Source organism: Corvus cornix, chromosome 20, assembly GCF_000738735.6.
Source record: "Corvus cornix cornix isolate S_Up_H32 chromosome 20, ASM73873v5, whole genome shotgun sequence".
Taxonomy (NCBI): domain Eukaryota; kingdom Metazoa; phylum Chordata; class Aves; order Passeriformes; family Corvidae; genus Corvus; species Corvus cornix.
This window is the reverse complement of record NC_046349.1, coordinates 8,812,294-8,836,354: the sequence shown is the minus strand read 5'-3', so window position 1 is coordinate 8,836,354 and position 24,061 is coordinate 8,812,294. Positions and strand designations below refer to the sequence as shown.

The 24,061-nt window shown below is 45.0% G+C and overlaps 1 protein-coding gene across 1 annotated transcript in view; it reads left to right on the top strand.

The window, feature by feature from the left end:
* The window catches only part of COL20A1 (collagen type XX alpha 1 chain), a 53,240-nt gene extending 29,412 nt beyond the window's left edge, over positions 1-23,828 (top strand). Inside the window, exons 21-40 of the mRNA XM_010396865.4 lie at positions 21-77; positions 3,016-3,054; positions 4,791-4,929; positions 6,594-6,736; positions 7,100-7,209; positions 7,919-8,077; positions 9,434-9,511; positions 10,114-10,200; positions 12,344-12,397; positions 13,204-13,299; positions 13,813-13,866; positions 14,208-14,261; positions 14,588-14,641; positions 15,982-16,053; positions 16,722-16,757; positions 18,025-18,091; positions 18,938-19,126; positions 20,451-20,528; positions 21,337-21,492; positions 21,989-23,828. Coding sequence (XP_010395167.1) covers positions 21-77; positions 3,016-3,054; positions 4,791-4,929; positions 6,594-6,736; positions 7,100-7,209; positions 7,919-8,077; positions 9,434-9,511; positions 10,114-10,200; positions 12,344-12,397; positions 13,204-13,299; positions 13,813-13,866; positions 14,208-14,261; positions 14,588-14,641; positions 15,982-16,053; positions 16,722-16,757; positions 18,025-18,091; positions 18,938-19,126; positions 20,451-20,528; positions 21,337-21,492; positions 21,989-22,002 — 1,736 coding nt within the window. The 3' untranslated portion in view covers positions 22,003-23,828. The remainder of the gene's footprint in view (positions 1-20; positions 78-3,015; positions 3,055-4,790; positions 4,930-6,593; positions 6,737-7,099; positions 7,210-7,918; positions 8,078-9,433; positions 9,512-10,113; positions 10,201-12,343; positions 12,398-13,203; positions 13,300-13,812; positions 13,867-14,207; positions 14,262-14,587; positions 14,642-15,981; positions 16,054-16,721; positions 16,758-18,024; positions 18,092-18,937; positions 19,127-20,450; positions 20,529-21,336; positions 21,493-21,988) is intronic.
* Positions 23,829-24,061: the final 233 nt, after the last annotated feature.

Genomic DNA, 24,061 nt, shown 5'->3' with positions numbered 1-24,061 from the left:
GTGATTGCTTTCTCTTTCAGCTCCGGTGTTGTCTAAATTCCCTTCCATCCGAGGATTTGCCCCACCTAAAACAGAGGGTAAATAATCTCTAAAGTCATGCTTTGTTGGTGGTGGTTTTTAATTCAGTAGCAAACAGCACAGTGTGGGCTCTGCAGAGCAGCAGGAGGGGTCCATCAGCTCTTGACAGATGTCCTTGGGGACAATCCAAGGACAACCAGAAACCACAGAACTTCTTAACATCAGGCTCAGTAAAGAGACCGATGATATTTTAGAGGACTTCTGCACAACTTGACCAAAATGTAGTGCAGGGAAGTGTGACATGTTTTAAATTAAAATTCCCTGTAAAGTCCCTTATTAAATTTAATGAACGTATGCTCTCATAGCTGATATAAAGCAAACTATGAAACGGATTAGTGAGAAATGTTGAATTAAGAGGGTTATAAAAAGTTTTTAATAAGTAAATATTAGAATGCAGATATTGTGGCAGCGCTGCCTTTTCCTGACTATTTGAAACTATTCCAAGAAAAATTTCAGTTTTAAAATTTATTGAGTGAAGTCAAGATTGAAGAATGAGGCAGCTTAGATGAGAAAAAAAAATTAGTTTATAGGCAACAAAGAACATACCAGATTAAGTTTTCAAGTGGTATATTGAGGTGTTCAGATCACAGTGGAAAAGTTCTGTGAACTTGCAAGCAGAAAACAATCCTCCCAAAAGGCTGATGAGTCACCTTGCAGAATTTAACATAGCTGTTTGGCTATGACAGCTGAAAAGACGATAGAAGAAATACTAAACTCTTTATGTTTTATAAGGTACCTTTTTTTTTGAAGAAGGAGAGACAATATGTAACAATGCCGGGAAAACATCTGGATGTGCAATAAAAGACTCTAATATTGATATATAACGAAATTATTGAGAAAAATGGTCTGACGTTGCAGGAGTGAATGTTTATTGTACAGTGAGTAACTGCACTGGGCTGGGATTTGGAGAGAACAACAAAAAAACAAAGAGAGTAATGACAGCAGGAATCCTAGGCTGCAAAGTCTAGGGAAAGATTTTCAAAGCAGAAGTGTAACTGCCAGTGTCAGGGATCCTTGTCCTGACTCTCAGATGCTTCACCCAAGCTGAGCATTGCCTGATCAAAGAGCTGTGAGCAATCTCAGAGCCTCCAACCTGGGAAGGAGGGGAGAATTGCCAGGGATGTCAGCAAGAGGGACTCTGGGGCCTGGGCGAGAGTCAGAATGAGCTCACTGACTCCCAAAAAAGAAAGTCAGATACCTGGAAATGGAGGAGCTTGCAGCCTGCTTTGGGATCATTTCTTTTTTGTTTTTCATTCACCATGCTTCAATTCCAAGAGAGCTGGAGAGGGAGAAAGGTGTGGAATGATAGAACAAGGGGGAATGGCTTCAAATTGACAAAGAGCAGGTTTGGATTAGATGTTAGGAAGAAATTGTTCCCTGTGAGGGTGGTGAGGCCCTGGCACAGGGTGCCCAGAGAAGCTGTGGCTGCCCCATCCCTGGAAGTGTCCAAGGCCAGGCTGGATGGGGCTTGGAGCAACCTGGGCTAGTGGAAGGTGTCCCTGCCCATGGCAGGGGGTGGAATGAGATGAGCTTTAAGGTCCCTTCCAACCCAAACCATTCTCTAAGGTTTAGAAAAGTTGGTTTCTGGAAGGGGAAGAGGAAGAGCAGTGTATAGGTAGATGATCCCAAATGCAAGGACTGGTTGCACTCAGAGTTTCAAGGCTCAAGTTTCAGAAAGTGATTTTTTAATGGATTTCCATAGATTCCTTATATAGTTTTACACCCAGTTCTACAGGAATTATGGTATGTAAAAAATTAAGCATCAGTTTGAACAACGGAGGTTCACAGCAAGTCTTTGTGTTTAAATCCTGGCTTTAGCAGCCCCGTGGCCATCAGAGTCATAGGTTTGGGTGCCCTTTCTTCGTCATGAGGAATGTCATTGAAACTCCTCAGGCTTAGGAATCTCGGGTGTTTTGGGGCAGGTCAGTCACCTCCTTTAAATGTTTTACACATTTTACAAAAGTTAGGCGTGAGAAATGGAAAGCCCTGCTTTGTTGATGAGGCAGGAAATGGCATTGAGGCAAGAATGGCAAGGCTATGCCAAAGCCTCAGTACAATGATCTCTTAGATTCTATTGTCCTGATGACCTAGAAAACCCCTTGTGAAACAGCCCATCTTTCTAGTATCCTTGATTTTCAGGGACATTCCTCATTTTGCATCAAGCACTCCCTTTGTCCCAGCTCCCTCTGGCATCCATGGCCTGGGATTTACATGGCAGTAGACAACTGAAAGTAGCATTCATGAGCTGTTTCCTAAAACACCCCCTTACCCGAGCCTTTACAGAGTGCTCAGAGCACTGGTGCCTCATGTTCCAGCTTCACATCCCAGTCTCTTCTCCTCTGGTCTTGCTTTTTGTCCTGTGGCATCTCAGAGGATTCATCAAGAGGATTTTTGAAAGACAAACTGCAAAACTTTTTAAAACTCTCTGTGTTTTCCTAAAGAAATCAAAAGCCAAGTTCTCACATTTTTGCTGCGTGTATTTTTAATTTCAGGTACAAAATTTGCAACTGCATATATCTTTATTTTACCACACTACTAAGGCACTGTAGAAAGAAAAGAAAAATGTTTTGATGTCTGTTTTTAAAAAAAAACTTGCCAAAAGTGATGGTTCCTTGTGTTTCATATCATCAGGTGCCAGGTGAGTTAGTCAAAAGAAAGTGATCATGGAGATGTTTGATGATGAAAGACACTACTTTTATTTTTGTGACTGGCAAGCCAGGAAACAACTTTTATGTTTGCATAAACATCAATTCTCTCTTTCTCCATACATGTATAAACAAGGTTAAAGTCCAGGCTCTGAATGAAGCTGCAGCATATTCTAAGTTTTGCTATGCTTTTCTTTGCTCTGCCTAAAGGAACTGTGTTCATTTTGCTTCCATAATCCCCTGCTGTCTTTTTTTCCTCTAATGGTTTTCCCTTTTTATCCTGTTCTCACAGCCTGTCCCACCATCACCTCCACGGAAGGTTCCATAAGAGGTACAGTAGCATATCCAAGCCCTGGTGCTGCTGGGCTGTGACTGAAAACACTGCCTGGTCTCGATTTGGAGACACGTGCAAGAGCTGAGTGGGGGGAAAATGTCCCAAAGAAAAGGGGAGAAGTGTGAGAACCAAAATTGGAACATCTATTTTGCCAGGTAGAAGGATATTTTGCGGTACCTGAATTGTTATGTTCTTCTGCTCCGTCAGCTCGTGCTCTTGGCTGTTAGTGCTTAACACCAGGGTATTCAGCAGCCTTAAGGAGGTAAAGCTTCAAACAGTCATTGAATTTCAAGAGGATTTGAATTCCTAACTCACAAAGACTCCTCAGACCCCAAACCTCTCAGTCTGTCCCCAGGATCACCTGTGCATCCTCCAGAGGAGGTCTCGCTGCCCGAGGAGCTCTCTGCAGTCAGGCTGCACGGACTTGCTGGGGCAGCGAGTTCCCCTTTCTCCTGTCTGTGCAAGTGTTTCTTACTGAGAAACCGTGAGTTCTGCTTAGAAAGGGGTATCACCTCCTTCCCAGAGAGTTCTGTGTCACAGGTGAGACTGAGAAACTGGCTGCAGCTCTCAGGTCTGGTTAGTCTGTGGCTGAGTCACTTCATCTTTGCCCAAGGCAGGTTGGACGTGGCCCTGAGCAAACTGACCTTGCAGGTAACACCCCTGCCCACGGAACCTGATGATTTTAAGGTCCCTTCCAACTCAAGCTGTTCTATGATTCCATGATTCTGTGATAATAATGGGATTGTATTTCAATATGTTTTTAATTGTGACTCAAGCCTTCTCTTCCTGCACATTTTAAAGGAAGTTTCAGTGGCAGAAGCTCCATACCAGAGATAAATGGCCCTCAAGTAGGTCATTTATTTCAGCAGACTCCCTTGTACTCTTGAGATATGAAAAAAATAATAAAATAAAAGCACCCTGGGCCAGCCCCCAGGCAAAATAAAAACTCAAGCCAAGAAACTGCAGAAGATTGTCAATGGTGAAGGGGTGAGGGAATCCATACTGAAAGCACCACACTGAAATGAAGCCCTTCCATTTGCTAAGGAAGGAACCATCTCCTTCATCCCAGTCTGCTGCAAACTCAGATAAACTCAAAAAGAATCCAAAGGGTGAGATCTTGTCTTACTGAGCAGAAAACTGAAATGAAAATGACTTGGAGCTTTAATGATGAGCTGGGGGAGAGAGACGAAGCTGCCTGAGCCAGAGGCAATGTCAGAGGAGAACCTCTGTAGCCCACACAAGGCAGGTCACCCCTGGGTGTCTCCTGAAAATGGAGAGAAATGGAAATGTTCATATTTTAAAGTTTTTTTCCTATTTTTTTCTGGCTCTTACATTTAAGACATTTCAGAGTAGAAATAATTTTCTCTCCCTGCTAGCAATTACTGGACTGATTCCATGCCTTTTGAAGATAATACTTTGTGTGTAGTTGAAAAGAAGAAAGTGTTGGACTAGCATCTTTCTTGTTCGTTTTTTTTCATTCTGAAGATTTGAAAACACAATTGTGAAAGTCTCCATCCTTTGTCCACTCTCCTTCAAGAGGAAGAGATTACAACAAATGTGCACACAAACTGATTTTCCCTGGCTGCCATTTGAGGAGTACACTCAAGCTGGTGTTGTGTCATTACGTGTACTTTCTCCTGTCTCCTTCTCTGTGCTAATTCAACCTGCTCTTCAAACACACTTCTTTTGCACTCTTGTCTAACCACTGATTTGTCTGTTTTCCTTTGTTCCAGGATTTGATTTGATGGAAGCTTTTGGCTTGGTAGAGAAGGAATATTCCTCCATTAAAGGCGTAGCCATGGAGCCCTTTATATTCAGTGGTTCCCGCACCTTCACCCTGTTCAGAGACATTCAGCTCACCCAGAGGACCAGGTGGGAGCAGAGCTGCAGCTGTTGCCATCCTCATCCTCAGTCTCATGCCCTGTACATGGTAAAGGAAGGTCATTTTGGGAAGGAATGGTGCAGCCCCGCTGGCAGCTTCCAAATGAAATGATAAATATGACGAGCTAAGTCAAACCACTGGTAGATTGAAAAAACAGCCAGAGGGTTTTTACTTAATGTATTAATAAATAAACACCTGACTTTCCTCAAGATGAGTTGTCATGCAGAAATTAAGGGGACACAATAGTATTTATTATACATTTGTAGAGCCCAACATTTTCACAGTGCTGTTTTTGGTTTCCCCAAAATCACTTTTTCCCAGCTTTTTAGTTGCTGTGATGGACATGAGGATCCTGTCGCATATGGACACTGCACCAGCCTTTAAGCATTCTGTCCACAGCCACCTGCACTTCAGTGATGGCAGTTTGAGGTCACATTTTCATCTTCAATCCCTTCTCCCAGACATCTCTGGTTTGGAGAGAGATCTTTGCTTTAGAAAATATCACTCTTGTGGCTGCTCTCTGCAGCCTGGGCTGCATTGGTGAGAGGGAATAACCACTGGCTCTGGGTTGTGGCTTGACCCCATTCCGTTGCAAATGAAGCTTCTCCACAGGGTCCCGAGTGAGCCAGGCAGCTCCCATGACCTCATTCCTTTTTTATGATTATGAATCAGGAGTGATCTGACTCCTAACATTCATTGCTACTTTGTTTAAAGCCTAATTACTGAGCCACTGACTCCGCTTAATCTTTGTTAAAGAAGCAAAGCTGCTTAGAGTAAACAGAGTCGGGGAGATTCAGAGAAGCCTTTGGTCTGAATACTCAGAAAATGATGGGCAAATCCTTTTGTTCAGCTCTTATAGATGCCTTTCCAAGGACACCACCCCTTCAGAAAGCGAGAGAGAAAGAAAAAAACTTGTATTATTTATGAATCATTCCTGAAAAGATGTCTGATGGGCTGTGTTTATGCTGTGCCAATGTGTCCTGTTTCAGATTGGAGGCGTGTTTCAGGCAAAACCAATTTGACCTTCCTTTATTGCTTTGTATCCTCTCACTGCTGCCAAGCCTAAATCCTGCAGCAGGGATGTGGGGACCCAGAGGGGGCTTTTCTGTAGGCTCAGTGCTTATCCCTGAAGGGCATTTACACTGATTTAGGATAATAGAATCATTAAGGTTGGAAGAATCACTGAGTCCAGCCATTAACCTAATGCTGCCAGGTCTGCCACTAAACCATGTCCCTAAGCCAAGAGTTTTGTGCCAAGGTTTAAAGATTCACCCCATGATGCATGGCAACCATTCCTCCTTCTTGAAGAGGAGACCTGGGGGAACCTGGCAGGGATGTTTCGTAGGCCTCCACTAGTCTCTCTTGTGAAAAGCATTAAGGCTGCACTCACTGAGGCAGCTCTGGCAGTGATGGTTTGACACCAACTGCTCCTGGAGGACTGAGCATCCTCCAGCCATGAGGAGAAGGCCCCCATGAGTGCTCATCACTCAGCACAGACTTCAGCAGGTCCAGGCTCTTTCTGGACATATCACCATCAACTCCCGGGAGCAAAGCTTTTCCAGGCCCCCCTGCCCAGCAAACACACTGGGTGAGGCCGCAGGATGTTGCCTGGTGATTTAAATCACCGATGTTCCCTTGGTTTGTGTCATTCCAGTGATGTCCACCTGTTTGCCATCCCACCCGAGCACACCATCATCATCCTCCTGCGCCTCCTGCCCGACACCCCCAAGGAGCCCTTTGCTGTGTGGCAGGTCACAGACGAGGACTTCCAGCCTCTCCTGGGTGTTAACCTTGACCGTAAGCTTTCTTGCTAAATACATTAAATTCGGGTGTTTCCATACATTTTGCAAGCAGCAGAACTCACTTGGATAATTTTAATGGTTTCCTTGCTCAGCAGCAGTTTCTTGGGAAGCTTTGTTGTGGCTGCCAACCTGACATTTAAAACAAGGCCCAGTGCAATTAAAAGACATGTTTTCATTTTTATTCTACTTGTAACATATTCTTTATTTTTACATATTTTTTTCCATTGTTTAAAAGCATTTCTTGATAACATAGGAAATCTTCCACCATGTTTAAGCCTAATTATTTACTATTTTATATATGTGTGAAATCAACTTCACTTTTAACTCCAAGCTGTTTTCTGTCCTATTTTCCCTGTAGCCAGTAAGAAATCCTTGACCTATTTCAATCATGACTACAAGGCTGATTTACAGGAAGTCTCCTTTGACCAGCAGGAAGTGAAGAAGATATTCTATGGGAGCTTTCATAAGGTCCTTGTCAAGAGAGGGAGAAATGTGGCTCATGATCTCACTCTGCTCTGGGAGTGTTTTGCCAGCAATGTGTGTTGTTCAAAGTGAGGAGTGATTATCCAAATGCTTTGCATCCTGGTTTCCAGGGAAATGGCCAACCTCTTTGATATGCTGAAATTCATAATTGTAAAGAATTTAAGTGGATCTCATGATCAAAATGTGATCGCCACATATTGATTTTTCCCTTTTCCCCCAGACTCCAAAAATTGAGGTATTTTTTAGGTCTTTATAATTGGAAAAAATTGAAAAAAATTTTTTTTTTTTTTAAGAATTTAGAATTTTGGTAACCATTTAGTTCTGGATGAAAGGAAAAGAGAATCCAGCCTTAAGAGAAAGCCACTTTATCACTCATAACAGGGTGGAGGTTTTGGCTGTGTCCTCATAGCAAAGGTGTTGCACCCAAATGAGCGATGAGCTCCTCCTGTGGGTATCTGTGGGCAGGTTCATTACTCAGCTGCAGAAAGCTTCTCCCAAGGAGAGTTGTGGGTATCAACAAGGGAAAGCACATACTAAAACTCATTCCTGAGCCCCCTCGATTCATTCACTCATTAAAAACACCCCACCCGTGCCAGCAGCAGGCTGCGGATGGGACAGGAGGTGTTACTGTCGGTAGGAGACCCCCTCATCCCACCATGGAGCTCCAACACCCCTTTTTCCACCTGCTGCCCAGGTGCACGTGGCCGTGAGCCACTTTAAGGTCAAGCTCTATGTGGACTGCAAGAAAATAGCAGAGAAACCCATCAACACCCTCGGCAGCATCTCCACCGCCGGCTTCATCATGCTGGGAAAAGTGACCAGGACCAGAGGGCCCCGCAGCGGCTCCGTGCCGGTGAGTCCTGGGAAGCGCTGCTGAATCTGGCTGGGGTGGGCACACGGGCAGGAGTGCTGTGTCACATCATGCTCACTGAACACCTCCAACACTGCTGTGATGCACGGCTGTGTCCTGATCCCACTGATCCCCGGGGTTTTAATGAGCTTTCCCAGCACAGGGAGAGCGTTTTTGTCCTCCTCAGCTCCTGCCTTGGTGTGGGGACCGTGATGGGGGGCAGCAGCATGAGTGTGTCCCAGAGGAGCCTTCTGCTGGCTGCATCCCCTGGGGTTGGGGAAGCACAGCACTGAGACGCTGAAGCAGACAGGAGGGTTGGGGAATTGCTTCTGCAAGGAAAGTTGTGCACATCAACCCACACGGGGTGATGTCGGGAAATGCTGGTCAGTATTTACTCAGTAAATACTCAGTCAGTATTTACTTGTTTCCTAAATAAATTCTGTGCAATTTGATCACAAGCCTGTGGCCATCAAGGCAGGAATCTATGCTTCCCTTGTCCCTCCCAAATTCTCCCTGCTACCACCTTAACTAGACAGGTCTGGCCAAATAATGAACAGCCTTGTGCCGTCCCTACTGCTGTTGCCTTTCAAGCACAGCAACATTTCACATCTTCCACAGCTCTGCTGCCCTTGAGAAGACACAGTGCCTCATTACTGGTTATCATGGAACCTTATTTAATTTAAGAAATCTTTAAATGCCACTTGATCTGCTGGGCTCATCTGTATCCGTACGGTGTCTGTCACCCTCCCTGGGCTGTACAGCTCGCTCCTTGTTAAATGCATGGAGTGAAAGAAAAAAAAAAAGAGAAGAGAAATGGTGCTGAGGAAAGAAAAATTAATCTCTGCCTCGTTATTTTGTTTGGCTTTGTGCAGTTTGTGCTTTTCTGTTAATCAGAATAGGAAGATGTGGCTGCTGTGAGGGAGGCAGTGAAAGACCAGTTGGGGTTTCTGGGAGGGGATCACATCTGCCCTGGGAAATGCTGCTGCCACATTGACTCTTCTCTCCATACCCCCAAGGGGAGCAAATCAAAGTTTGCTTTCATGTTGTGGTGGTGCTGATGCCCAATTAGTTGAGAACCTGGTGCTATTGCAGGGCTGTGAGTAAATTGGAGACTTGCTGTGAAGCTGCTTTGTTGACTTGCTTAGCAAGACAGAGACCTGAGGGCTTGTGGAACGCTCAGTCTGGGCATAGTTTTCATGTTGTGGCTTTTTTGGGGCACAGTTATAATTGGGACCACACACAAGAGTCCTGTCAAATCATCCCTGAAGATTATTTTTATCACTTGAACTTCATAAGATTTGGTGACGGGTGGTGGGAGCCAGTGCTACTTTCTTATCAAACTCTCTTTTTTTCCCCCAGTTCCAGCTGCAGTCTCTGAAGATCTTGTGCAGCAGTGTAGGGGCAGAGCAGGACAGGTGCTGTGATCTCCCTGCAGTGGTAAGACAAGGGGCACACTCTGCTCATTGACAGGAAGCCGGGAAGGATGGGACAAGTCCATGGCACTGAAGTGATGCTGCAAATGGTTTTGATAGACTCAAGAGGGAAAGCATTTTTTCCCTCTTGGTATTAACACAAGCATGTTTCTTGATGAAGTAAACAAAACTATATTTGCTTCAAAAAGAGTGAAAACTTCAAATTCCTGTGCAGTGCTTGTTTCTCCTGTCACAACCTCATCCAGGAGCCCTGGCAGTCCTACAGCTTTGCTGCCATCTCATGAGGCACAGCATCCCCCACTCTTCCTTTCACTTCTCAACACAGAGAGCTGCTATGTGTGGTGTATAAATATGTAGAAAGGAGAAAATTATCTTCCAATATGTGTTTTGCATATTGCAGGCAGGGCTAGTTCATAGGGTTTTTGTCTAAACTTGTTATTCAACAGAAAAAATAAAGCATTCGATTGCTCACAAAAATCTCTCAGTGGAATAGAGAAAAAATCTGCTTTTCTTCAAGTAAAAGACTGAATTTTGAAACACTGAGTGAGCCATCCTGCTCTTGCTGTGCAGCTGCTCATGATTGTTTTTGGCTTGATTTCATTTCAGAGGGATGAGGACACCTGCCCTACCTTGGCTCCTGCCTGTTCTTGCACTTCTGGGCGCCCGGGCTTGCCAGGACCCCCAGGGCCCCCTGTAAGTTCACCCTCCCACCCCGTGTGTTGCATGTGCTGGTGTTGCTTCATTTTTTGTGGCATGTTGGGCATGTGGATCACACTCCTGGGGCTCTGGGAGGTTTTAGAATCACAGAATCGTTCAGGTTGGAAAAGATCCTAAAGATCATTGAGTCCACCCATTAATCAGGGCCACCAAGCCCAGCACTAAACCATGTCCCCAAGTGCCACATCTACCCCTTTTAAATCCCTGTAGGGGTGGTGACTTCACCCCTGCCCTGAGCAGCCTGTGCCAGGGCTTGACAACCCTTTTGGTGAAGAAATTTTATCCTCATGTCTAATCTAGACCTCCCCTGGTGCAACTTGAGGCCATTTCCTCTCATCCTAACTCAAGGAGCTTTTCCAGGGCAAGGCTGAGAGTTTCCCTTTGGATTTTGGATGGTGATGAAATGGGGAGATGGAGAGTTGGCAGCACAACAGCTGCAGCTGGGAACAGGCTGAGCAGCTCCTGGTGCCACATTAATCCTCTTAGGAGAGGAGGACGGGTCACCCTCAGTGTCTGCAGAGATTTCATCTCATGGATTGGAGGCTCTGAAACTCTCTGTGAATTTAAAGAAAAAACAACTCACCAAAAAAATCTTCCTGTCTGGATCCTGTTGGAGTCTTGTAAGTGTCTGTGTGGGTGGACAGTGCAAAGAGAAAGGGGAGACTTTGCTATCCTGTCTGTCCCCAAAGCTCTCTTTCTAAATGTCACTCGCAAGAAAACCCTGAAGAAATGAGGGGGAAGAGAAAACAGTCATTACATATGCAGTATGCTCAGGAAAAAGGGCATAAATTCTGCCCTATCCATTATGGATGCAGGAAAGCTGTCATGGGCTTAAATCACAGGAGAAAATATTCCTGTTAAACACTAGGGAACAGTTATAAAAAAAATTGCTTTTTGAAAATTTGGGGGAAAACATTTGATTTGCACAAACCAGCTGAAACCTGACAGACAGCCTGTCCAGAGCACCTCAGTTCAATCACTCCAGGTGCTTTTCTTCTGGAAAATAACCATTATGGAAACATTTGCCTCCTTTTTCAAGTGAAAAGGTCTGGGATAACCTCCTGCATTGACCTGTGGTTTAGCTGTGAGTTCAGTTCTATGAGAGGAAAGTGCCTCATTGCAGAGTAATTACTTGCTCATTCCGGTGGAAGTTTAATTAACAGCACACTCCACTGTCACAGTCTGCTCCAATATCCTAAGTGCATAATTACCAGCTTGCATTGCCCTGTGGTTTAAGCATCTCCACAGACAACTCCTTAAAGAGCAGGACTCTTTAAAGCATTAGAGGAAATCGGGTTTTGACACATAAACTTCTCCTCACACCACTGAACCCCTGGTAATTTGCTGCAGTTACAACAGCACTCACTGCTATTTTTAAAACTCCAGTTAGCAGGACATGTCCCACCTTGTATTTATCACTGTCCTTAATGAGTGTTTCTGACCAGATCCAGCTGGCTTCTGGAATGAGTTTCTGAACACTTCTGAAAGCACTTTTCCCAAAGTCCCCTGCCTGTGCTTCTCAATTCAAATCCACGTTTTTATTGGATTCAAGAATAGCAATGTTCAGATTAAGATGTCAAAATTCACACACAATGAGTTCATGCCAGAAGGTTGATTTCTTCTCCACACCCAGTGTCAGGCAGAGGCAGAGCTAAGCCAGGTCTCCCAGAGCCAGGTGCTGTCCCTGATCTCAGCACGTGTCTCTTCTCTGGGATGGAGAATATAAAACCCAACAGAGTCTCAGAGGGGTGTGGATGTGAGCACCCCTTTTTTTCCTTCTCAATGTGTTCCCATGCCCATATGAGATGTCGTCTCAGCATGGATCCACTGAGGGAGTTGGAGGGAGCTGAAACAGGTTGGAACTTCCTCTCTCCCTGCTGGGAGTGAGTGCTGTGTTCCCAAGGCTGGTCATGGAGGGGCTGTGCTGTTCCTTTCTTCTTCCCTTTCCTGCATTTCCTGGACAACTCAACTAATTTTCTTCTTGTCTCTATTTGGTGTGAGCTCTGTGGGGCAGGAAACATCTTTCACTGTGGGGCAGTGAAATGCACAAAGTTCTGTCCCCCAGGCTCCTCATTACAGTGCAGTAAATATGATGATGTTCTTTGTGTCTCACTGGCAGGGCAGCCCTGGGAGGAGAGGACCTCAGGGGGAGCAGGGAGAGCCAGGACCCAAGGTGAGTCCTTAGGCTGGAGATTATCTCACTGCACCAAGCTGAGCCCAGAGTCTTAACAACACATCGAGGAGGATGGGATCACTTATCATTAATTAAATGCTCAGCTGGGCTTTGGAAATTGAGATCATGAGCCCAGTTGTGCTGAATTAATGCACTGTACATGGTCAGCAATGCCCTCTGAGAGCAGCTGCGCTGGGACAGGGTCAGGCTTTGCACTGTGCTTGTTGTTGCTGCCAAGCCTCCGGAGCAGACACATTGGTACTGCCCTGGGGCTGAGCAGCATGAGGAGCTGAGCACGGGGAATAGCTGGGTCTGAATCCCCCAGCCCTGGGGATGGGAGCAAGCCCTGGTGCAAGTGTTCACAGCACATGGATCAGCACAGGGCAGAGCCAGAGCAGCCCGCTGGTGCCATTTTTTGGGATTACATCTGGGAAAGCAGCATGGCTACAGGGGAAAGGTCTGAGGGAAGGAGTGAGAATGGATACAGATCACAGCAATGGGCTAAGGAACGTTTCCCTTTGCTCTCTGACTACATTGAATAACAGGAATAACTGCTTGGAAAGGTGAATTGTGCTCTGCAAAGCACCCTTTGCAGCTTTGCTGTCTGCTCCCATGAAAGATGAACCAAAATCTTGGATCTAAAATACAAAGGCAGCTGAGGTTACCGGAGATGTCCTCAGTGCCCCAATTTCATCTCGAATCCCGTAGATGGTTCATGCTGACCCAGCTCGAGCAGTGCAGCCCATGAGGACAGCAGGCACCGACCACTTCCCTTCCCTATGATTGTTTCTTGTCTTTGGTTTCAGGGTGAACCAGGCCCACCTGGACAAGTAGGACCAGCGGGTCCCAGTGGCCAACAAGGCTCTCCAGGTTCCCAAGGAATCACAGTTCAGGGCCCTGTGGTATGTGACCTCTTCCATTGCCTTTTTTTTTGTCACTCGCTCTTTGCAGTTAGAACGTGTCTCAGAAATGGGTATCAATACTGTGATTTATGTATTTACATCACCCTCACTAACAGCTGAACAGCTGCAGAGGGAGAGATGACAATCAATGAGTTTTATGCTGATGAGGCCCTGCACTTAATCATTCTGGCCAAAGCTTGTTTTTGTCCAGACTCTCCTTAACGGGCTTTTGTTGAAAGCAGCCCAGTGGGGTCCCTTCCAACTCAGGATATCCTATGAATATTCAGGCATTTTGCTTTCCAGCAATCATCACTGCTTGGCAGGGAGTAGTGGCAAGGACTGCCACATGTTTGGGATGGCAGAAATCCCCGTGCACATGCTGTGGCTGTAAATTACCCTGGAACACTGCAGGGAGCAGGAACAACCCGGGACATGGATGTGGAGCAGCAGGATGCTCTTTGCCTTAAAGCGTTCTGCCACACACCCAACTGTGTGCTTCTGTTTTTATCCAAGGGACCACCAGGAATTAAAGGAGAGAAAGGAGACACTGGAATCCCTGGCATGCAGGTAATGGTAAACACCACTCCTTCTACTTGTCCCGAAGATTTTCCCTTTTTTTCTGAGTGACTACTTGAGGGAAGTCTGAAAAGTTGTTGTTGTTGTCTGCTTGGGAACTGTGATTTTGGAGTGTCATCACTTTCCCAAGGGAAACTGAGTCACTTGGTGTAAGAAAGATAAACCTACCTGGAAGCTAGATATGATGGAATTAAAACTGGGACAACAGTCCTTGCTCTGTTTAATGAATAAATCTGTTTCTTCATTGACATTTTTCTTCTGTCCTCTGTTACAAGATGAATTAGGGCAGTGATAATCAGATGCTGACTTTACCCAGCCATTCTGATTTACAGGGCATTCCTGGTGTGCAGGGAGCTCCAGGCAGGGATGGACTTCAAGGCGCAAAGGTAAAACACTTCACCCCTGAGGTTTTATGTGAGGTTGCCTAAAAATCTGCTGGGAGTGTCCCAGCAGAGACCCAAAACATCCCAATGCACTCAGTGTAGAAGTGAATGGTCTTTTCAAAAAGCCAGAGGTACTGGGGAAAAAAAATGGGATCATTTCAAGTTTGGCCAAATTTGAGCAGGTGCCACCCTTCTTCCTGCTCGACAGATGCTTTTTTTACCCATCTGTAGCAAGTTCCTGTTAAAAGCAGCACATGGAAAAACATCTCACTGCCTATGAGGTCTCTTAGAATCCTCTCATTAGTAAATGACTGGATTTGGTTTTGCAGGGTGTGAGGGGACTAGAAGGCACAGCTGGACCTCCAGGACCTCCTGGACCAAGGGTGAGTACTCGCTGTGAGTGATGCACATCAAAATCTGTTCCTCAGCAGAGTTTCATGGTTTCACCTGAAAGTGTCAGGGCAAACCCCCTTCGCAGGGTACCATGGGGAACACCTGGCACATTGTGCAGGAGCCCCCTTTCCCTGCCACTCTCAGTGTGAGAAGAAAATTCTTGGCTTCCTCTGGCAAGTCCTGAGGAAGCTTCATCCTAGCGCGGAGATTCTTGTTTTGCTATTTTCACTTTCCTGACACTACTGCTTTCCAACTGCTGGTTGAGTTGGAGGTGATTTGGCTTGCTAGACCGAAATCAGCAGGAGCTGGAGGATGCAGGCAGTGTGAAAGGTTTCCCCCCACATCACTGCCAGTATCTGCTGCCAGGGCTGGAGCAGAACTTTGAGATCTGTTGATTTACAGCTGTTAATTGGAAGGCACCACAGGAACAGTTCATTTTACTTGGGAAACTGAACCAAATTTGGGTTTAGTTGATGGCTGGTGGACCTGATAAGTTACTGATTCTCACAGCTGAATCTCACATCTGAGTCTCACTGCTGAATTATAAGGAATTTGGCAGTAGTTGTGCTAAGTTATTTATGGGAGCCAAGGTTGAATTCAGCTCGTAACTTTGACTTGTTCATCCTGGGAAGATGTGGAGCTGGCAGGGTTGAGCCTCAGCTTTTTAAATATGAGGAAAGCACTGTCATCTTCAGAGCAGGCTCTGCAAGCTGTTCTGGTGCTGCCTTGAAAACTTTTCTCATTTTCACTGTTCAGAAAAGTTGCTAATATCTACTGAGTTTAAATGTAATAGCTGGAAAATTCTAAAAGAAAGTATTTCTGCTAGTTGTGTTTGGCTAATTTTTTTCTTCCCTTTATGGCTCCAAAAGGCACAGAAACTTCACAAAGAGGAGATGAATGACCACAGAAGGTGCTTCCCACTCTCTAAGCTGCTGTTAATGTTGTAAAGTATTAGAGGCCAGCACAGGTTCTAAAGGAAAAAGAAAACAACCATGTGGTATTGGGAGGCTGAAGAAAAGGGTTGTGCTCTAGGCTGTGTCTAAATCTGAATATGTAATGAAGGATCAAAAGCCTCTAGAGTATAAACTGCATTGCAGTTTGTTGGTAAAACTCAGCTTTGCTGGCTTGGCCATAGTTGAGATGGTGATGGGAAATGATGTGAACGTAACTCACACACACAATGTGCTTTTAACAGTGGGCTCGTGGCTGGACAGGAAACTTAAGGCTACTGTTCCCTTGCTTGAGTCCTCTAAACTCACACTGCTGGAGGCCCTGTAGCCCTTGAACAGAAAAAGAAGTTTGGAAATAACTGGATTTTTAATGTCTGCAGGGTTTCCAAGGAGCAACAGGCACCCGAGGCAGCAGTGGCGAGAAGGGACCTCCGGGTGATGTTGGGCCAACAGTAGGTTTCTGCTTTTGGGTCTCAAAGAAGGCCAAGGCATGGAATAATTGAATGGAAATGAGCTGTTCCCACAGCAGCTCTCCCTCAGAGTCTAAAGGATGCTTTAAATTCACACTCATCCTTCCTAAGGCAATGTCTGGGCAGTCAAAGCCCAGGCTACTAATCTGTTGATAAAACATTCAACAAATCCCACCTCCCTTCGCCCTCTGTAGATTCACCTGCTACACAAAATCTAAACAAATTTCTGGTGTAAGCTTCTAGAATAAAGCAAGAGAGTCACTCCTGAGCTATAGCAGCCAGCATTGGGCTTGTAGGTGAAACCCCAGATCTAAATGTCGCAGGTATTTCTTCTCTTCAGATGTTAAAAACCACCTGCCCAGTTGGGAAATCTGTTCGAAGATCACAGCTGAGAAATTTCTGCTCCCCTGCAGATGGTGCTTATCCCACTGCTCCAGTTACTGATTTATTATTATTTTTCTATAATAACAAAGTGTTCCTATAACTTAAAGCTCTTACAAGCACTGCCAGAAGGAAACAACAAGAGTGTGAGAAACAAACTTTGTGCTCCATGTCCCACTAATGTAACCCACACCCCCACTGAAAGTCTTTGTTTCTTTTCTGTTCTTCCATGCCTTAACTTATTTATTTTTAATTTTTTTTCCCTATAGGGACTGCCAGGTCCAAAAGGAGAAAGAGGAGAGAAAGTGAGTTTTTCTGGTGCCAGGTGACACTGTCAGTTCATCCTACACTCAAAAGAGTGGGTGTGGTAACCTGAATTGCAACCTTTGCTTACAAATGCAAGCCAGACCTCTCCAGTGATGACTGTACCTATTGCTTGTTGCCTTTCCTTTCACCTGCAGGGGCTGGGCTGGTGGGATATAAATAATCCACAGCAGTCAGGAGCTCCTTAGTATCATTTGTAATAATGAAGCAGAAATGTCAAACGCAAATCTATTCTTTGCTGAGAAGGAAAAAGTCCAAACCCGCTTTGTTCTCGTTTAATGTGTTGCAAAAGGGAACTCATCTGCAATAATCATTGTCTGTGCCCCAGTACAGAACCCTGGCAGTCAGGACATCCACACTACCTTGGAAGGTTATTTTGTTGGGAAAAGAAGTTTTTCAGGTTTTTCTCATCCTGACTTCTGGTTAAATTAAAATGCCATGTCTTTCTAGGAGTCATTGCCAAGATTGATTTATGCAAATTTGTCTTCAGACAGGGATGAGGTGCTTTTGTCTCAAGTTAATGCCTCAGAATTATAATTTTTAAGACCATTCTCCTTCCGATCCCACCAGCTTTTCTTTTTCTACACTTTTCTTCACATTGGAACTTTCAATTTCCCCCTTCCTTGGGTGTTGCACCAAGCAGTTTTTTAAGCCTGGATTATCTGCACTGTGATCCAGCCAGAGATGTATGTTTTATAAACAGTTCTGGAAGTACATGCATTAGGTATGAATTTTCAGTCAGTGTTTATTTTTAAGCAGGTTTTTGCATTTTTATCACTTTTCCCTGCTTTACTAAAACTTTCTAGAGGGCCCCTTATACATGATTTATTCAAAATACAGGAAGAATCAATATTCATAGAAGATGGAGTCAAAGATAGGACATTGTAATATCTGATCATACTAAATGTTTTACATATCACAGAACACTGAGTTATAGACTTAGCATCTTTTCTGATAAAATTTGAGGGTGAAATTTGCTCTCCGTTTTTTGGTAATTATTTAGATTCAGTCTGGGCCTTTTGATGTGCAGGAGAAAAGCAATTATTGATGTTTCCAATTTCAATTTTCTGGTTTCAGAGCTTCGTGATAAATAAATAGAGCTGCATTTCACAGTAATTAATATCTCTGGAATGCAAGCTGAGAAAATGAATGGGCTGAAAGCTATCATGCATTAGGATATCGATCCTTTCTAAAAGATATTAATACTTCCTTTTTTTCTTAATTTAAAAAAAAAATACTTCATTTTAGGGGGAGCCACAGTCTTTGGCCACAATTTACCAGCTCGTTAGCCAGGCTTGTGAGCGGATGATTCAGAGTGAGTACAACCAGCCCAACTCCCGAGTGCGTTCATGTGGTGATAAGACAAGGGGCACTGGCTTTAAGCTGGAAGATTAGATTTATATCAGATATAAAATTGTTCCCTGTGAGGATGGGGAGGCCCTGGCACAGGGTGCCCAGAGAAGCTGTGGCTGCCCCATCCCTGGAAGTGTCCAAGGCCAGGCTGGATGGGGCTTGGAGCAACCTGGGATAGTGGAAGGTGTCCCTGCCCATGGCAGGGGGTGGAATGAGATGAGCTTTAATGTCCCTTCTAAGTCAAACCATCCTGTGAGTCTGTGATCCTGTGATTCTCCAGCAGTGGAAAACCAGAGGAGAGACAGCCTGAAGCTGTAGTGATCCCAGGAGCTCCACCACCCTGTAGCCTGCTGAGCACCACAGATAGCACATGTCCCATCTCAGGCTCTAAGCCCTACTTTGGCTTTAGCAGGTGGCATTAGCACAGAGAAGACCTGTGAAATATTTATTTGCAAAACCCTCTGGTGTTTTGCAAAGCCTCCTTTATTTCTTAAATGGAGAAGCTTGAAACTAATTTGAGAGAAATTATTATTTCAGTGATATGTGCTGATTCCTCCCAAGATGAGGCAGTTTTGTAAAGCTCCTGTGCTGTGATGTGCGAAGAGAAGCAGTGGCTTGTCCAAGGTCAGGCAGCAAAGTCATCACTCAGCTGCCCATCTTCATCTTCTGCCTTTCTCAGTTGGGACTGACAGCTTTTTAGCACTAGCTGATCATTTTGAGTACCTTTTTAGACAAAATCCTTTGATTTTTATGTCTCTTCTGAATTTCTCAGCCAAGGAAACATTTTTTTTCTGTCTTGCCTTCTCAGCTCATGTGTTGAAGTTTGATTCATTCATACATGAACATGCAAGGAAACCAGTTCCCATTTGGGAGGAAAGGTTAAAACCAGGAGAACCAGGACCACCAGGTCCTCCAGGCCCACCTGGGAGCAGTGGAGAAAAAGGAGAAAATGGCATCCCTGGACAGCCAGGCAAAGATGGGTATCCAGGAGAGAGAGGTATGGACAGAAGTGTTCATAAACATTTTTCACTGTATCTTTGATACTTTAACTAAACATCTCAGTGCCTCAAGCAGTAATGTAAAGATAATCCATGATATTATCTAATTTCATTGCTGTTTTCCTTTTGGACTTCTCAGTTCTAGGAAGAGACACCCAAGTTACAAATCTCAACGAGTAGGGAGAAGCCAGATGGAGCCCACTCTATCTTCAAGCTCTGCATTGAGGGAAAGGCCAGTTTGGCACCATTTGTAGGTTTGGGGGGCATGGAGAGTTTAATTTTAGAGAGCAGGAGGTTTTTCCTATAGAAAGGCAAAAGAAGCAGCCTTTTGGGTGAACACATGGTGGTGGAACAGATCGGCTTTGGGCAGAAATGAGAAGTGTTGGAAAACGCTGATGGAGGGCATGAGGCAACTGAAGCAATCTTTAAAGGGGAAGCAAGTTTCTGAAGCAGTAGTTTCAACAATGAAAGACTCAGATGTGACTAAAGAAATAGATTAATGAAATCTCAGAATTGGCCTCAGTTACTGGACACAAATGAGTGAAAGGTGGGAAGATGTTTTGCTTGGATTTGCAGATGATGTTTGTCAGTGGCTCAAGTAATTGTTCGTCAAAATAAAAAGTAAAACATTGGTTTGAGCAGTGTCCTAACACCTCGGAGTAACTGGAAATGTTCTGTTTAACTCCTTCCTCCTGCAGTAATCAGTCCTAGCTGGTATCTCCAGAGTTTATCAAAATGTCACTTCAGAGAAAAGGGAATAACAACCTGCAGATTTTTCCAGCCTGCTGAGCAGGAGATGGGAGAAGATGAATTTCAATGAAAATGTCCACCTGAAGGACATGGCTGATCGAAATATTTTCATCTTAAAACAATGAAAAATCATATTTCGTCAAAATGTACCTGTTTTCTCTGAGAGGTACTGGTTTCATGAGTAATTTAACATGAAAACAGCAATCCTGGCTAACCAGCACCTGGTCAAAGAGACAGCTCAGCTTTGTGATTTGTCTGATGTGCATGAAGGGCACAGAGGTGGACCTGACCCTCAGGCTGGTGCAGTAACACTACTGCTATGAATTTCGCTGTGAAAAATGTTCATTCCCACCCCTCTTGGGCTGCAAATCAGTGCTGTGTGGATCAAAGAAATCAATGTCCTGTTGGTCACAGCAAGAGTAGGTGCCCGGACTGAATGAAAGCAGATGGACGTTTCTCAGTGTTGCCAAGGGCTGTGACTCCACTTTGACACGTGGGGAGACTGCAGGAGCCTCAATGCAGGGTTAAATTTGAAATACAGTGAAGCAACACTTATCTCTTATTTGTGAATAGGTGCCCCAGGGCCCAAAGGAGAGAAAGGGATGTCTGGAGCCAGTGAGGAAGGGAGCCAAGGACCCAGAGGCAGAACAGGTAGAGTGACCACAACCTCTATTTATTGATCCAGCAAGGCCATGTGATGGCCACCAGCTCTCAGATTCAAAGCATCATGCAGCTGAAGGAGCACTGTGGTGGGGTTGGACTGACCTTCCCACCACAGCCCTGCTGGCAGCATCCTTGGTTCCTCTCTGCTAAGATGCAAGAGATTACTCCAGGCAGCTTCTTCCCTCTGGTACCCATTCCCAGGGGATGATGTATTTTAAGGACCTGAGACACATCCAGGCAGTTTTAGTTTTGCTGCCTTTTTGCATGCAAGACCAGATGCTCAGGAGACAGACGCTCTGAAAATTCAGCTCGTGGAACATAAGGGTTTGTGAGTAATCTGTGAGGATTTGGCGTACTCCTCCACCCTGATCCCTGCTACTTGGGGTCTGTGGGAAGTTTTCCACTGGCATAACAAACCAGGCACTGTCAAAAGAGTGTGGTCAAACACATTCTTCATTTCATTTTCTATAGCTGAGATGTGAGACACAAAACCCAATGACTCTGGGATGGATCCTGGGGTTAAGGTGATTCTCTGCATTAACATGTAGGTGGATTTTGTGTTCTCATAACCAGGCTCCAGTTTTAGCCAAGCTGGGCACCCTTAAGGTCAAGAATACTGGGATTCAGTTACTGGGATTCAGGACATGTTTTCCGACAGGCAGGTCCTATTTGTCCACCAAAATGAGGAAGCCATGCTCAGAAAATTACCTGCCATGTAGGATGGAGGAAAATACAGAAGAGGTATCACACTGCTAAAGCAGATGTGCTACAGCTTACAGTGCTTCTCCTTCTGCAGGCCCTCCAGGAGAAGTTGTGCAGGGAAAACCAGGTCCGAAGGGTTACCCTGGGAATGCCGGTCCTCCAGGTTTCCCTGGTGCCAGAGGGCAGCCTGGGCAGCCTGGGTATCCAGGGGGCTGTGATATCTCTGGATGTTATGAGGCCGACAGAAGAGGTAAGTCCTGACTATGTCAGTACAGAAGTTATGATTTTATGGCTGGTCTCTGGTTACTTCTCTTCAGCCAGGCAGAGACCTCTGTTCATCCTTCAGGCACCATCAGTGCTGCAAAGCCTCCTCTGAAAAGCAGTCAGGGTGATTCCCATGCAATCCACATGGATAAAAGCCAGCTCCATGGGCTGTTCCTCAGCCATCTTTCAGGGATTAATACATAACTGCAGCAGTAGTCAGGCAGGTGGGGAGTGATCATGGGGAATCAGTTCTTCATGTCCCCAGCAATGTTTCCATGGGGGATGGAGCGAGGAACAATTCCTCAGTTCCTACATTTACATTTCATGGAGGCTCAGTGGTACAAAGACCTGGGCGATGAAGAAATTCACTGGCATGGAATAAAAGGTTTACAAGGGAAAGGGATTAATTCTGTGCCATTCCTTCTCAGACCTTGACACTGATTTATTCATTTGCTCAGTGGCTCCATCCTTTCCACACACAGGTTTTGTCCCCTGATGGCTGGGGCGGAGGCAGCTGAAGACATTGCTTTTCCCTGGAAATCTCTGGAAGAAAACTCCACACGCTCCAAAAGAAGCAGCAACCCGAATAGCAGATGTGTTATGTTTTTTTAATGCTCCATCATTTCTGTATGGACAAGTCAATCAAACTCCACAGCCACAGCCTTTGTCTGGGGGAGCCATCTGTCTGCACAACTGCAGTGCTCCAACTCACATCGCACATCCCACAGCAAGAAAAAAGGCACAGCTGGACACTCAGGCTGACAGACTTGCAAGAAGAAGAAATAGTGTATTGAAATGCTCAGAAATAACAAATAATTTCTGCCTGTTTGTCTGATTGTGGTTTCTCTATGTCCATTGTTGTTCTGTGTCCCCAGCACAGAGAAGAATAGCACCTCATGACCAAAGAGGCAAATCCACTGGAGTAAAGCTGCATTTTCTGCTGGCTGCCAAGGTAACAAAGTCTAGCACCATCTTGGCTCTTTCTGCTTTTGGCAGAATGCTGATGGTTTCCTTGCAGGGGTGTTTTGTACACCAACACTGCAGCCAGAAATCACCTCACTGTGATGTGGCAAACCACTGTTCCACTCCTTCTCTGGGGCTTGGTAACTCAGGCAAAGCCTTACATGAGTCACAAACGTGTGCTGAGAGGAGCTGGAGATTAACCTACTGCCTTTTCCATGTCTCTCTCCTGCAGGCTGAGTAGCTACTTTACATTTTATCAGGTGGAATACTGAATAGCTCCGAGTCTGGCTTTTACCCATATGACATGGAAGTAATTGTCATGTTACACCCCTTTCCTTGCCATCAGCTGAGATGTGTCTGCAACAAACCATGCAGATACGGAGAAAAATGTTCCTCCTTCTTTGCAAACACTGCTTTAGGCTGTGCTGGATCACTGCCTATAACCTGCCCCTGCTTCAGAAACAAACCTTCCTGAGCTCTGATTTAAACCCTAACCCTACAGCAGAGGGGCACAAAAAGTATCAGTACAGGTTTTTCAAAGCTGTTAAGAGGTGAAAAATGGAGCATCGTGCACATTCCTGTGTATTTCTTCTGGATGTGTAATTTCTGCAGTTACATGCAGGCTGGCAGCCTGGGTGTCATACAGCTACAGCCAACCTTTGAGCTGCAAATGTATCACATTTAGAAAGCAGATTGCCACATCAATACCAAGGAGAACAGGTTTACCTTAGAAGAATTGAGTTTTTTAGACAATGAGTCCAAACATTACGTCTTCCTGTGAGTAAGGAAAAATCCTATAGAGCTAAGAAAATCTGCTAAAGGAACATTGGAACATGTCAGACTCTTGTGGGAGCCACCCTGCAACAAAAGTGAGATAAAATATGGTTACTGCATCCTGTAAGTATTTAAAGTAGTCCTTGGCTTTACATGTGTTCATTCTCTAGAAACTCCCAAGAATTAATATTTTCAGTATGACATACATTCCCTTTGGAGAATACAGGAAAATGCACAGAAATGCCGCTCTGATAGAAGTAACATTTCTGTTCACTGTGGAGCTCTCCAGACTTGTCTTGCCATATAAAATGGAAACCTTTCAGCTCAGATGAAGAGTTGTTGCAGACAGAGCTCCAGTCAGAAGAAAAAGGAGAGGTCAAAGGAGCTGGAGGTTCCAGCACAGCAGGAACACAGTGTTTGGAAGAGACACATTCACAGGAACACCCTGCACAGGTGTTGGGAGTTGAGGTGTTGTGTGACCTGTTGATACAGGTCAAAGAGCTTTGGAACTGTGCTTTACCTATTCCTTGGAAAAAAAAACCCAACAAACAAAGCAAATCTGCATTAAATTGGTTCAGAATGGTTCTGAATTTAGCACTGAGTGTAAACTCCAAAGCTGTGATAACTGGCAGGTGAAAGCAGTGGGCAGCAAAGGCAGGGAGGTAAAAGGAGTGCCTGCAGAGCAGACCTGAAGATTATTACCATGAAATGGTCAAAGTGGGGAAGGTGAGCAGTGCAGTGAGGAATATCTGCATTTGCAGGTAATTACTCTTCTTTTCTGACTTAAGCCAGTGCAGCCAAATTCCCAGTTCTGAACT